The sequence below is a fragment of the Poeciliopsis prolifica genome, unplaced genomic scaffold, assembly GCF_027474105.1.
Source record: "Poeciliopsis prolifica strain line A6 unplaced genomic scaffold, Auburn_PproV2 SCAFFOLD012, whole genome shotgun sequence".
Lineage (NCBI taxonomy): Eukaryota > Metazoa > Chordata > Actinopteri > Cyprinodontiformes > Poeciliidae > Poeciliopsis > Poeciliopsis prolifica.
The window spans coordinates 4,549,366-4,563,946 of record NW_026562387.1 but is presented as its reverse complement, the minus strand read 5'-3'; the positions used below and the strand labels follow the sequence as shown (position 1 = coordinate 4,563,946).

Sequence of the window (14,581 nt, the reverse complement as noted above, 5' to 3'; positions counted from 1 at the left end):
ACATCGCTCGTCATTCTTCAGTTAAGCATACAGAAATATTTTTGACCACCCTTGCTGACCTGAAACAAGATTTAATGCGAGGAAAGAAAAAGAAAAAAACAATAAAAACATCCTGCCTTGAAATATCTTCCTGAACTGCTAGTTGGATTGATCTGAGCTGCCGGTTTAGGTTTCATCTACAGAAGCTCATTATCGTTATTTGAAGTCAGTAATCCAAAAAACATATTTCCTCTTCAAGCGTGTTCCGAGTTAATTGAGCTAATCCTTCGTCTGGTCGGCGTAGCCCTGTGAATGCAAATTGCAAAGGCGACAGCGGGGACGGGGAGGGAGAGGGTTTACGCTTCTCATTCGGTCTTTACCTTCCTTAATATCGCACAGAACTAATAAGCAAAGACACACTTTATTGTGCAGGCTAATAAAGAAATCCATATTTGGCCCGATCTAAAGAGGACTCGTACTCAAGAGGCTATTCAGCTCTGCTGAAGAAATTATTTAGGCTGGAGCTAATTGGTGCACTGTACAGTCTAATTAGCTGTGCATGCTGGGATCCTTGTGTTGCTGTTTGCTAAAAGTTCCCAGGCTTCCTCTCAGAAAGTCTTACCACAACAAAGATTGTAATAAATAACATATTTATGTTTTGAACTTGATATTCTCGGTGAAAGATCCTTTAAAATAGCCTGTGATTTAAATGTAGCATTACAGCAATATTATGTAGACTGTCAGTACTACTACAGTTGAGTTTGGTGAATTTTAGCATGTGGTTAGTCATTCATATTTAAACCAGGTCGCTCTAGAAAATAGTACTTCCTGTCTCTGTGACGTTTGCCTGCACAAGAAAAGGTGGATTTAAAAGAAATAGTTTAAGAAATGCAACGCGCTAATGAGGAACATTGACGTCAGTGATGTTCAAGTTTCTGATTCGTGAAAATAATGGATATCAGCAACCGCGACCATCTCGATGATAGCAGTAGTTATGTCGTTACGATGTCATTGAGGGAGTGTTAGCACAGTGCTAAGTGAGGAAGAACATCCTCAGTGGCCTTTGTGATGAGGCTCGTTGACCTGCCAGCGAGAAAGATGGTTCACAAGTCTATTAAAAATAAAATATTTGTGACAGTAGTGTTTGAGAACAGACCAAAAATGATTTATTTCATTTAAAGGAGACCAGGAAAAGTCCTCTGAATGAACCATCAGAGCTCTGGATAAACAAGACTTTATTGTTATTCATTCATTTTTGGCGAAATTCTCTTTCTTTCCCTCTTTCCAGTGGTAAGAGAGCGTCGGCCAAAGCAATTTGGCTGAGGTTTTCTTGGATGCTAGACCAAGAAAACAATATGCCACATAACACAGCAGCAAACAATAACAGATCCATATCACGTGCAGCTAATACGATCACCATAACGGCACACACACAAGCCAAGTGTGTTTAAGAAGCCAAGCTATTAAAAGCGAGCTCAGTCCCGTTATGTTTCCAGACAGTTCTCGATCTCAGCGATAGAGAATGTCTTGAAATCTGTCGTCATATCTTGTGGATCATGCCATTCCAGATGAAGATGTCGGCTATTTTGCAGCTGTTATTAAAAGAGTTTATGATGACCTGAGCTACAATTTCTGAACGTTAATAGAAAGAAAATCAAAGATCGCTGAAGCATTGAAAACTCATAAAGCCACCCTGTATCTGATTATGATGCCAAGGAATGATTCCTAATTTTAAGAGCTTGACTGGAAACAAATTGCTCATTCTAAAGTGTGCAGCAAGATGATAGAGGGCCAGCAAATGACACTGGATTCAACACAGCTGAACACAGCAGCATCTCTGCAACAGAGAGAGAGAGAAGAAAGGAACCAAGAAGTCGCAGTGGCCCAGTCAAAGTCTAATGTACTTACTTTGTCACCATGAATGTATGCATTGGCCAACAGCGAAAAAGGATGAAAATTAACATTTGCTGTTTGACTCTTTCTCTTTGACTTTGTAATTTAGCGCCTTGGAATTGGGCCTCTGTCACTTTAAGAAACTTCTGCTCTTTCTGAAATTCTGCCTTCAGGGAGTTATCACTACATGGCTCCTCTATTCACCCTTCAGCAACAATTTCACCAGCGTTATATTGAGCAGTAGCTCCTATAACGAGCTCAAGTGATGCTCAGTTCCATCTTTCCAATTCAGTGAATGCATTTTCTTGAACTTTCTCTTAAAAGCGATTCCAGTTTTCACCAGCTTTTATCCAGCTGCCGTCAAAGACGCCGTGGAGACATCCAACATGTAGCTGCTACTGAAGTTAGCGCAAGCACAAAGCCACCGCTGTGCCTTTCCGCATAGAACCGAACCGGCAGGGTAGTGCCAGTTAAACAACGAGCTCCGACGGACCCGCTCCTTTATGCCCGCAATTTTAGGCTATTAGGAGCAGAAAGTAGACACGACAACAGGAACAGAAGCGGAGCAGTCGGCTCAAGCTTTTCAAAACCCAGCAGCTCCACGACATGACAAAAGGCCCCGCACACTCAAAAGTACTGTTTCTTTCTTGCCACTTCTTCTTTTCTTTCTATGTTGCTTCTTCTGTACCCCGTTTGCAGCAAACACCACTTGATGTTGCCGAGCAACTGATGCTGGAAAAGAGCAAGTCGGGAAATAAAAGTGGAACAACACAAAGGAAGGAAAGACAGTGGAAGGACAACGCGGCGAGTGGAGAAATGCAGTCCTGACGTCGCGGAGAAAAGCAGAGAGTGACAAAAAAAAGAACATCTTCAGAAAAGATACCAAAAAAAAGAACAGATTTATGATGTTATGACTAAATAATGTCCTGCGCTCTGACTTTCCTATAGTAGAGAATGAAGGAGAGATTTTAGGATTACATGTGGTGAACGAGATAAAACTTTTCAGATCTTTTTTTTTTTGCTAAAGCAGTTGCATATTATCTTCCTTTCTCTCACCTACACACCACTGAACTTTCAACCACTCGCAAAAATCTCAAAGGCGTACGATTTTACGGCGGCGACGTACGAGGCCGTGACCGAACGTTCAACAGGTCGAGGGTCGCAGCCGCACACCTGCACCGCCTCTGCATTTTGCAAGAAATTGTTTCTCACCGGATGGAAAATTGTTGCTTTGGGATTGAAGATGTGCTCAGGGTTGCAATTTCTTTCTATTTTTTGTTTTTTTTGTTCTGCATGTCTGTATGTCTTTGAGTTATTGCCGTGCTTCATGTAACAGAGGGGCACTTTGAGGGTCCTCGAGTGCAAACCTCATTCGAAGTCTTTCCTCAAAGTCTGAGCGCCCCTCCGTCTCGCGGCCTCTTGCTGCTGCAGACGAGCTTTTAGTTTCTCATCATGGGGCTTCCTGAAGGACCATCCATATTTTCATTTTTGCTCTGATAACTTTTCCCCGGGGTTTTTAATACACGCGCCTGCATCAGTGTGTACCGTCGGCGCTGCACTCGTAGATGTCATAGTTTATATTTCCTTCTGTTTACCTGTTTCTGTTCACATCCTTTCAGACTCCCGTCGCATCCACTGCTCACTTGACTTCTTTTTTTTTTATTTTAAATATGCTGCTGGAATAGTTTTTCTTCTGCTCCTCTTGGAAATATTTCCTGGTGAATCTGTCTCTCTCTCTCTCTCTTTCTTTTTTTTAAAGGCATGAATAAAGCCCACGAGTCCCAGTGCTTCAGCAATTTTAGTTGGAATCGAAGTAAAAAAAAATTTTTTCCAGTTCAGAAAAGTTTTTTGTTTTTCCCTCGCCTCCTCTGTCCTTGCTTACAGAGTCCTTTTGTTTCTCTTTTTTTTGTGCTTATTTTTGCATTTGCATCCTTTTTCAGATTCAACCCAGAAAAGCAGGATTCGACCAACAGCATCCTGCTGTACCCATAGTCTACATGCTACAGCTCTACTTTCAAGTGTCAGGAATGCAAATTCCTGGATTTCTTTTGCATTTTGTAATTGTTTTATTGACAAACCTTATTGTGTTTTATGCAGGTCGATCTTCACAAGGTACATAAATGTATGCTTTATTCTAAATGAAGGAGTCAAAATCTGTGGCTTCACACATGACAGACAAAACATCAGCCTGAGCCTAGACATCAAAAACACAATTTTCTAGAGAAATATAGAACGGTCTCCCAGCTGCAGTGGTCTGTTTAATTTTAATTACCCCAAACTACGCTGTCAAGACCGGCTCTGTCAAAGTCTATAATACCGCCGTGAATAGGCATTGCATCACTCTGGTTATGCTTTTTTCTTTCAGTAATCTACTTTGCAGATAGGATTTCATTCTTTTAATCATTTCCCCCACAAAGACTAGAGTTTATTCCTGCCTAATTAAGATACTGACACAGATCTTTTTCTTGCCAGCACAAGAAAAAGATTTTTTTCCTTCTTTTTTTTCTTATTCTTTTTGTTTTGGGTACAAAACTGAAAAAGCTTATGGCCAAACGGAATCCTAATCTGACGTACTCTAAGAAAGCTTTGTTCCCTGGCAGACAGTATCCGATACGGAGGGAACGTCGCATCACAATGCGAGCAAAGAATCAGAAACGAGACATCTGTCATCGCATCCGAGCCTGGTGTGTGGAAAAAAAAAGTCGTCCGAAGCGCGATGTAATCTGGTCTGGGTTGCTCAGGAGCTATGGTTTACACTTCCACTCTAGGTGTGGGTCGTGCAGATTCATACCTGGAGATATGGAAAATTAATTCCACACAGTACGGGGGAGGGGGGTGGTGGAGGTAAAAAAGCAGAAAATATGTGAGGAGCAACCTCATACGTTTCCTTCCTTTGCATATTTTAGGCAGAATTAAACATTTAATACTTTCACATCCTGAACACAAAATTACACGGAAGCTGCAACAGGCATTTTATTTCAACCAAAACATTTTCATTCTGCATGCCAGCAGCTTCTGTGAAAGAGTGGTTTTGCTAAGAAGGCTTTGGGGAGGACAAAAAACAAAAGACGGTTCAGAAACTATTTAAAAAAATACTTCCTCGTGTTCAGTGATGTCTGGAGGACATTATGCATTACTGTTTAAGGAAAACTTTATTCAGAAAGTCAAAACTTCGATTTTCGAAGGTTGTTGACGTTTCGCCTTACACCCAGCATGTCTGCAGCTAAATCAGCCCAGGAATAGGATGTGAGAGCAGAGATTATGGATGAGGTTTAATAGCTTAGCAGCAGCCGTGTTCATTCATCCTCTATTTATATATTCCATATTTCATTTAAAATGTTTCACCAGGCTCCTTTAACCAAAGGAAGACACATCATACCGAGTGCAATCAGTTGGCAGCCGCCACTCGTCGCATGTTCTGGTCTTGTAGCGTCTTACGTGATTATCAGGTTGCTATCTATAAGGCTTTTCCCATTTGTAGCATTTTTTGGTGCTACATCAAACAGACGTGCTTCTCTTCAGTACAGCATAATTGTCTTGGCATGTCGGCACGGTGACACTATTGAACTGGAAGGATGCTCGACCTCCATCTTTTGTCTGGTGGGTGAGAGATGTGATGAAGTGTTTGCAAAAGGGAAAGGTGTGATACAGGCCACAAGGTTCAATGAGGAAATCCGACAGAACCTGGTCCAGTCTTTCTAGAGGATGAGAGTAGTATTGCACTGTTGTGTGAAAGAGAGATGTGAGGATCTGTGAGTGTGTACAGGAAGTGCTCTGGATTTTGTTCCAAAAGATGGAACTTTTTAAAGTTTTTTTTCAGAATTTTCCCCCAACATTTGGTTTTGCTTTTGTTGCTCTTTGCCAGGTGACGCACCGCGGGATGACATGCATCATTAATACGGTTTTATTTTTGTCTTTGTTGCTTTTCTTTGTGTTAACGGAAAATGGAAGATCGTTTGCTTTGGCTCAGAAGTTCTAGCCTGTACTTAATGATGCGAGTTAGACAAACATGAATTTTAAAACAATCAAATCAAAGGAAAACATTTGAGGAACCTTTCGAAGCAAAACTTCACATCCCGTTAAACAAATATATACGAACGCAAAAAAAGAGCAATCTCTCTGTAAAGAAAAAAGAAAAAAAAGTGTTTTGTTCACAACCAAACAAAAAGAGGAGACTATATTATAGATTAAAGCTGCAGTATGTAACTTTTATGAACATGTTTTTTGACAAGTTGGTTTCATCTGTCACTATGTTGCCACAGCATAACAGATGATCTGTGGAGGGAAAGAATCAAGATCCTCTGCCTTTTCCCTGTTGTCCTGCTACCATCTGCTTCTGTACGTGCTGCTCAATGTGTTATGGCGGATAAGCCAGATACCGTTCCAGGAAAGCTGTTTTATCGGCTGTCATTTGTGGCCATGCTTACGACCTTGGCTCTGGCGTGAGGAACTAGCAAAGCTAGTGGAGAGATAGGGGCAGCTCTTAAAGCACACGAGGATATTTGACAGCGCTAAGACCCTCCTCCTGGCTCTGATTGGTTGCTTCAGATTAAGTGGTGTATTTCTACAGATGGCCCATAAAAATTTTGCAGATTATTTGTCTCATGTTATAAGATCAACACAAAGTAACACCTTCAACAAATATGTACAAAACATGTTTTTTACAAATGTCACACAGTTCAGCCTCAATAGATTCAGATCAACAATACAAGGTAACATGCACAACTCTCATATTGGACTATAAAGGACCAGATTAGAATGTCCTCAGCTTGCTACAGAATCTCACCGCATTGCATTTCCCCCAGGCTGCGTTTCACGGATGCCTAAAGCAGCATCTTATCCCCCCTTTGCTGCTGCTCCACTGACGACTGGTTTCATGAATACGACATACCTGTGATATTCACAAAAACTTCACGAATGTAACCACAGAGCAGCAGGGAAACCAAGCGTGAGTCTTCCAAATAAAAAGCCCCCTCAGCCCCGGTGCAGATCGAGCGTCGTGTGGAAGCAGGTGTTCTTCACTGCCTTCCCCTCCCACAGAGGAGGGAGCAAAGGAAGGTGGTGTTTTCTTTCTACCTCTGAATGGTTTTTATTGTTGCCAAGCCTGTTACACATCTGTTTCGCATCCTTGTGGTTTTACGATTGAGTTCACTTTCACAGGGCATGAGACTTTCAATCTCTGTGGCAATTTGCCCAGCGATGCGCGGTGGTTTAGACACATGTTGTAATTTGTGTTGGCCACCTCTAGACAGAAAACCAAATGCTTTAAAGCTAAAACATGAGCATAACTGTTACTTGTGTGTGTCCAAACATGACAAAAATTATGTGCGCATGCATCAAAAGTAAAAAAAAAAAATCATATTTGCAAGGGTGTTGTAAATAAATATGCATAGTTTTACCACTAGGGGCGTCTGAAACTACGTATCGTTCACCAAGAAGTTCAGAAGAAGAAATGAACGCAACTTCCTTCTTCACAGAATGTAAACAAAAATGAAGTAGCATCAGACTTTCTTGGTTATAGAATTTCTTTTTTAACAATAGCCGATTTCTCACGATAAAGCTAGTCACAATGGAGTTGGTTGAATTTACCCAGAAAGCCCTGGGCTAAAGTAAGCTACCTCCTTTTGAAGTGGCTTTGTGTTCAGATATGCATCTGAACTGCACCAGAGTTCATTTAAAGTTTAGGAGGACCAGAATCCGATTGCGTATTCACACCAACCCCAAACGAACTGGGCTTTCAAGACTAATCGACCAGAGCTCAATCAAAGAGGGTCAAACAGGGCGGGTGTGAATGCACCCCAACACAATATAGGGTCTAAACATGGAATCAGAATGTTATCCTTGTGAGTGAATGAATTCTCTCTGGCTACTCCATCTTCATTCACTGTTGTATGTTTGCGTGATAGTTTTTTTTTTTCCTTAGGGATGTGTGTGTGCGTGTGTGTGGGTGTGCATACATGTGTGTGTGTGTGTGTGAGCATGTGCATGTGGCCCTGTGTGTCAAGGGAACTAAACCATCGACTCTATGCAGGCGGGATAATTCAATAATAAGGATTTGGAGAGCAAAAAACAGAGAGAGGAACATCGACTCAAGCAAGAGAACAGAATTTGAAAACAAAAACACAACATAACATCAAAGCACTAAAATACTGAACCAGAGTCAGACGCTATTAAAAACCTGTGTAAATTAATTGCTTCAAAAGAAAAAAATCAATTTCTTGCATGTTTGAATGTGTCCATACACAATTCATATATTTTGATGATGAGCACATAGTAAATGATCTCAATGTTGAAAAGTTGAAAGAGCAAGCAAATATTCTATGCTGATCAAAATGAGGAGGGAGAATTGCTGGCGTATTCAGTGGGCGAGTATCATCCATATACCAGTAGGCTGAAACACACAAAGTGTCCTGCTGTCAGACGAAAAAAGAGAGATTCTCAGTAAAGATGGTGTTAGAACTATTTGTTCTGAGACCTGATGGTCAGAACTCACAGCTGCTGCTCCACAAAGTGCAGAATCACGTTTTTCACCCTTATGATAATAAATATACCTCACAGGTCATTGGCCAATACTCACCCTTTTACCTGACTCTTTAAGAGCACGCAAACTTCTATGTGATGTTAGTCGACATTGAAATATGCAGCTGCATATGGAAACTTGAATGTACGTATGCCCAGAGATCAATTACCAAACAGACAATTATTGAAACGACTCTGCCTCTTATCATGCCAGGGAGGAGTCAATGGGAAATATTTCTGCAGGTTTCTCAGCTGGACCCAGAAAACCGAGTCTTACTACGCTTGCAGTTGTCCCATGATGTTCCATTTTCTTATGACAAAAATGGTTCGACCTGCCCGCTGTATATACTTTTACCTTCACCGGGGTGCTCTCAAGGGCATCGCAGTACAGCTGAGATTAAATTACACCTCCGTTATTTATATTTACTAACCGGAAATAAAAAGCTGAGCAACACAGGGTTGCTCAGCTTTTTATTTCGGGGTGTCGCATTACAAGAAGCTGCACACAAATCCATGCCACATTTGCCTATTTTGATGGTTTTATGTAGTTTCCCTTCCATTTTATAGTTATATGATTATTTGTGTTACTCTCTCAAATAAAAGTCTAATAAATCACACAGAGCTTAGTGCTTGTTCTATCTATCTATCTATCTATCTATCTATCTATCTATCTATCTATCTATCTATCTATCTATCTATCTATCTATCTATCTATCTCTATCTATCTATCTATCTATCTATCTATCTATCTATCTATCTATCTATCTATCTATCTATCTATCTATCTATCTATCTATCTATCTATCTGGTGATGTCACTTGGTGCACCTCCCCCTGCAGTCCACATAAGGACTGAGATATTTAAATATTTCTCCCCCTACTTCAAACTTTTCCCTTTTCCCCCTCTCCTCCTCGCGCTGCCTCCAGTCAGAGCACCGATGCCGCTGAGCGCGTGGCTTCCTTACCGCTGTCAGCGCGCGCTCTCTGCGGTTTCTCGGTCATAAAAAAAAAACACGCAAAAAAACCCCCAACACAACAAAGGCGCCGCGAGGCAGCAGCTTCGCGTGAGAAAAAAAAAACAGAAAAGAAAAGAAAGAACCGAGGACTTCCCCCGCACTCCCCGGAGGAAAGTGGCCGCCCGGAGCCTGGCAGCATGCGGGTCCTTCTGAGCGTCCTGTACCCGCTCCTTTCCCTCACCGTGTTCGGACTCTATCCGTCCATGGTGAGTTTGCTTCTTCCTAGATTTCGCCTCGTCTGCTGTCCCCACGCTCGTTCCTTTATGAATGACATTGAAATGCCTCACTTACTGCCAATTTATTATGATTTTTTTTTTTTTTTTTTTTTTGGTGGGGGGTGTTAATATTGCTCGTTTCTTCAGACCGACAACACAAACTCAACTGTGAACTCCTAATAGAAGATAAGATTAGCATCACTGACGTACCCGGATTTAACCTGGCTAGTTAGCTTTAAAGTTGGGATAACGGCTTCACGGCACGGTTTCTCATTTGTTCTGGAAAAGACAGGCTGAATATATTTGTGACAATTAAACGTGTGAAAATGAACAGATATAAGCAACGAGCACGTCAACATTAGCAACAGTGACTGCCTTCATCAGTGGTGGTTCACAGACACTGTTAAAATGTCTGTGAAAATAACTGTGAAAAAACAACTGTCAAAATTGATCATGATAACTGATGGTGATGAAGCTACACTTTCATTTCTCCCCCCAAACTGTCATTTATGTAAAAAGACATTAAATATTACAGTTAGGCAAAAGCAGTGAGGGAAATTTCCGAAACTAAGCAGAATTACATATAATCAAGATTATTCTTCTGTATCAAATTTAAAGAAACAGAAAATGATGCGATGGTTTTCTGCTCCACGTCATCATTTCATTTCAGTCTGTCAGACTTGAAGCTTAATTAGCATTTGACAAAAATAAGGTATTAACTGGCACTGAAATGAAATAAGGTATGTTCTACAGGGTGTTTGTAGTTTGTGGTAAATTTCTGGCAGCAGCAATTTGCAAGATTTGACCATTAATTCCAGTTTTCAGTTTGATTTTATAATGCATTTATACCTTATGTGGATCGTGTGTATGCTCTGCACTGTCATGTGTTTGTGTCACTGTCATGTGTTTGTGTCCCAACCTCAGTGCCCTGCACAAAAAACAAACACATTCATCTTTATGTCTGCCTGTTCCTGTCAAGATGCTGGCTTATTGCTTAAACCTAACCTTGAGCGGTTTTGTTGGCAATGGAGATGCATGCTCAGATCACGGTAAGACTAAAGTGCTATAACAAGAAGTTGCATATGAGAAATGGGAGGGACACTGTGCTGCGTGAGGATCAGAGTCTCTGTAAGATAGTGATAGTGGGGGAGCTGCTGTCCACTTGGTGAGTCCGAGACATTGTTGCTCTGCTTCCATGCCTTTGCAGAAAATCAGAGGCATCTTCAAAAAATTAAAACTGGTTTTCTAAACCTTTTTTTTTCTTTTCTTTATTTCTTTTTTTTACGGTTCTTTGAAAATGTTATTGCTTGCACCAATTGCCTGGATTGGTGCGTTTTTACCTGTTACTGCGAATGCATCTGGTCTTGATATTTTAGAAGAATTTTTAAAGTTCTCAGTACATAAGAAAGTTGTGAAATTACTTTTGGTGCAATTATCTTCGTGCATATTGTTGGCTCTATGAAGCCAGTTTTTATCTTTCATCGGCTTCTCATAATAATTGCCAAGCTGCCATTAAGGGAAAAAAAAAAGAGAGCGAGACATTATTTTATCTGGAGTTGCATGCAAATTGCTTCAGCCTTTCAGCCTCTGTGTTTTCGATTTGTCTGGGAAGACGAACCTTTCATGGTATTATACAGAGCTGGAAATGATTAAGCTGTCAGTCTCGGGCTGTCAGGCCTTGTACAGGAGGCTTTGTTCAGGGGTGGCAGTCATTACGTCTCAACATTTAGCTGTATCTGTTTGCGAATGGCCCAGAACGACCCCTGCAACCGTTCACACAAGCTTTAGCTTCGCAATTTAAGGGGAGCATTTTAACTATCCACATTTCTAAAATAAAGGGAGTATATGTTGAGCTGATGGTATGGATTTTTCTTTGTTGTGGTGATTCGGTTTGGCATCTGTTGCTGCTGCAGTGTTCATAAAAGATCCCTTAAGAGCTTTTGGGATATAATGAAATATTTGCATGGAAATGTTTTTTTTCCTCATCATCTGGGCCTGCTGAATAGTTGCATATTGGCTGCTAATGAGACCCCGTTTCTATTCTCATCATAACTCCAGTAAGGTTTTACTCCTGTGACTGGAAGACATGTGGTTAAAGGAGAAGGATAACCTTAAAGGGAGCAATGTTATGTATGAACAAGTTTTGTGAACTTTATGTCATGTCATAATGTTATTGATTCATGAAAGCCCAAATGTTTACTCTGCCATGGACTTGCAGTCCCACAGAGCACCCCACCCATGCAACTTTCTCGCTCAGCTCCTTCAGACTAGCAACAGCAAATAGCAAACACCTGGCGTAACTGCAAGTTCACACAAAGTACTTCTCAGTCCAACGCTTCTAAGAACGGTTGTTTATGCCACCATGAGAAGCATATGTCTTTGTTCTCTTATTTAATAATTATTTAATAATAAGAGAACAAAAACAATCAGAGAAAACATAGCATGTTTTCTTGAAAACATGCTATCTTTTCAGGTCCATCTGAAAACATAGCATGATTTTATATGGTAAGAGTTCATAAGCTGCGTCCTAGGGTTGCACCGATTTATCGGTGCTGATTTTCTTAGTTGTGGGAGATCAGTGGTCGGACGATTTTTACACGTGAAGCCGATCTTATCCACCGATCTTCTCGAGCTTAGCAAATGTATAAGAATCAACCACCGTCGTCTTTTGCATTCTGGTGAGAAAGGTTTGACTGACAGACCAGCCCTCCAAATTATATCTACACGTTTATAATTAACAATAGTGACCCCACTGTTGACAACTCAACAATTTTCTTGCTATATTTAGCAACATTTCTTGCTATATTTAGCAACATTTGAGACAAAAAAGTAATCGGCAATAGCCCAGAAAACTAATCGGTGCACCCCTACTTCTTACTTCTTTGTACTCCTTTTCGTGCAAGTTAAGATTATTGTAGTACAAAAAAATATGTGTCTTTTGCATTCCTTGTTCATGTTTGTTACTTTTAAATTGTTAGGATGGCGTACTGAAGGTTGAGTGTCAGACAGAGCAGGGGCTTCTTAAAGATACAGACCAAACGGCCATCACTCAAATCTAAAACAGATGGGAAAAAATGTAATCGCTTGGCAGCTTGGAAGAAAAAAGCTGTTCAATTGAGAGTTCAGACTGCATCCAGTGTCTCTTGTTGGCAAATCACTTACCTATGTTGATGCCAGGAAGCCAATCAGATGGAAAGATTCAAACTAGAAACATAAACAGATTTGTATGGATTAAAGTTCAGAAGACAATTATGATAATCACACACGTTTGCTTCAGCTCCATCGTCCACAGCAGGACCTGACAGGGCTTGGGGATCGTTGTAGCCAAATGTGTAAGGTCAAACATCTTCCGATTCAAACGAAACACACAATTTAGAAAGAATGCCTGCTGAAAAAATGTCTCAAAAAGTAGATCTCCTCTGCCATCTGATCAGCTCTATCCTGACGCCTGTTGCGATGTCATTAGACAGTACAAACCTTTGTGAAGCTTTTAGTGAAATTTTGCAGTGAACATTCATATGCAGTTGAGTTTTTATTTCTGTATAAATTCGTCTGGGGAAAATACACCACATACTTGCCACTCTAAAGACTACTTACACCCCGATGACTTAGTTTTGCATACAGAAGGGCTGAAGCTAAAGTGCATCTAATTTTTTCCATCGTGAAGCTTAATTCGCTTTACAAAGTTGGGTTTAAAAAAGACCTTGCCTTGGTGTATTTTCCAAACACAAACACCCGACATCCTGTGAAACATCAAATGCCCATAACACACTCACAAAGGAAGTTATTTCCCCAGTAAAATGTTAAATATGTATTTCAAAATATGAAACATTCTTCTACTGAGTTGGATATGCTCCCTTTGAGGGATTTTTAATAGACTAAAAAGTTCTTTCTGTCAATCTTTAACTTCTAAAGGAAATATGATGATGCAATGCACAATTTTAAATCAATAGGTCAAGGCTAAAATGACCTTGGTGCAGCAAAGCAAAATCAAAACAATTCCAATACATCATGGAAAATGTGTTGGATGTTTCCTGATTAGTTTTGTTATACAACACTTTCACATTTCTGCATTTCTGCTTTGGGTCTCAGTAGTGCAGGAAGATACATAACATACATAAAACATAATTAGTGACATTATGTTAATATCATACTTCAAAGATTTAAATCTGTGCTTTTCAGTTTGTGTTGATTTGGATATACATGATTAAGATTGAAGCCCATGTAACAACAATGCTGCATGTTTATTTGTACGTTTGTCATATTTTGTAAAATATAATTTTTGACTCAGTGAAGGACATTTGTCATGCTAATGTAAATTTAAAATATAATAACCATTAAGAAGGTATTAATCTCTTATTAAGCCAACATTTTTATATCATAAATGTTTTTTTGTGGTTTTTTTGTATTTGTCTGATGGAAGTGTTTATTTACCAAGAGTAAGGAAATATTTATTTGGCCATAAATAAAGGCTTGAGAATTTCAATAAGATTCCAGTTTACTGAATATGACTGTTTTTACTGGTATGAGATGATGATTCTTTTGAAATTGATGGAATCTCTATCTAGTCTTTCACATTTTTCTTCCAAAGCAAGCAAAGCACTAGTAAAAGAATAATGAAGGTCAAAACATAACTTTTAAAGACAGACGTTTTACTGTGTATTAAGGCTGTAATCATTTTTCATGCATTCTGAACATGCAATATTTATAGAGCTACACATATTTGATGTACTTTGCCCATTTGACTAATGTTACTTTGTTATTCTAATGTTACAGCATGAAATGACTTTCATGCTGTATTTGAGCTGAACTCTCTTACACCAAAGTTTCAAGTACAGTTAAAACAAATCTATCCTCTGCAGCATATTTGGCATTTGATATGACAGACTAACACAACGTAACGCATTAATTTGAAGTGAAAGGCAAAGGCTTACTGCTTTTGTAATTTTTGAAGTTGTGA

The 14,581-nt window shown here is 39.9% G+C and overlaps 1 protein-coding gene across 1 annotated transcript in view; it reads left to right on the top strand.

Annotated features, from left to right (window-relative positions):
- Positions 1-9,301: 9,301 nt before the first annotated feature.
- The window catches only part of olfm3a (olfactomedin 3a), a 32,784-nt gene continuing 27,504 nt past the window's right edge, over positions 9,302-14,581 (top strand). Inside the window, exon 1 of the mRNA XM_055037939.1 lies at positions 9,302-9,612. Within this exon, the coding sequence (XP_054893914.1) occupies positions 9,544-9,612 (69 nt within the window). The 5' untranslated portion in view covers positions 9,302-9,543. The remainder of the gene's footprint in view (positions 9,613-14,581) is intronic.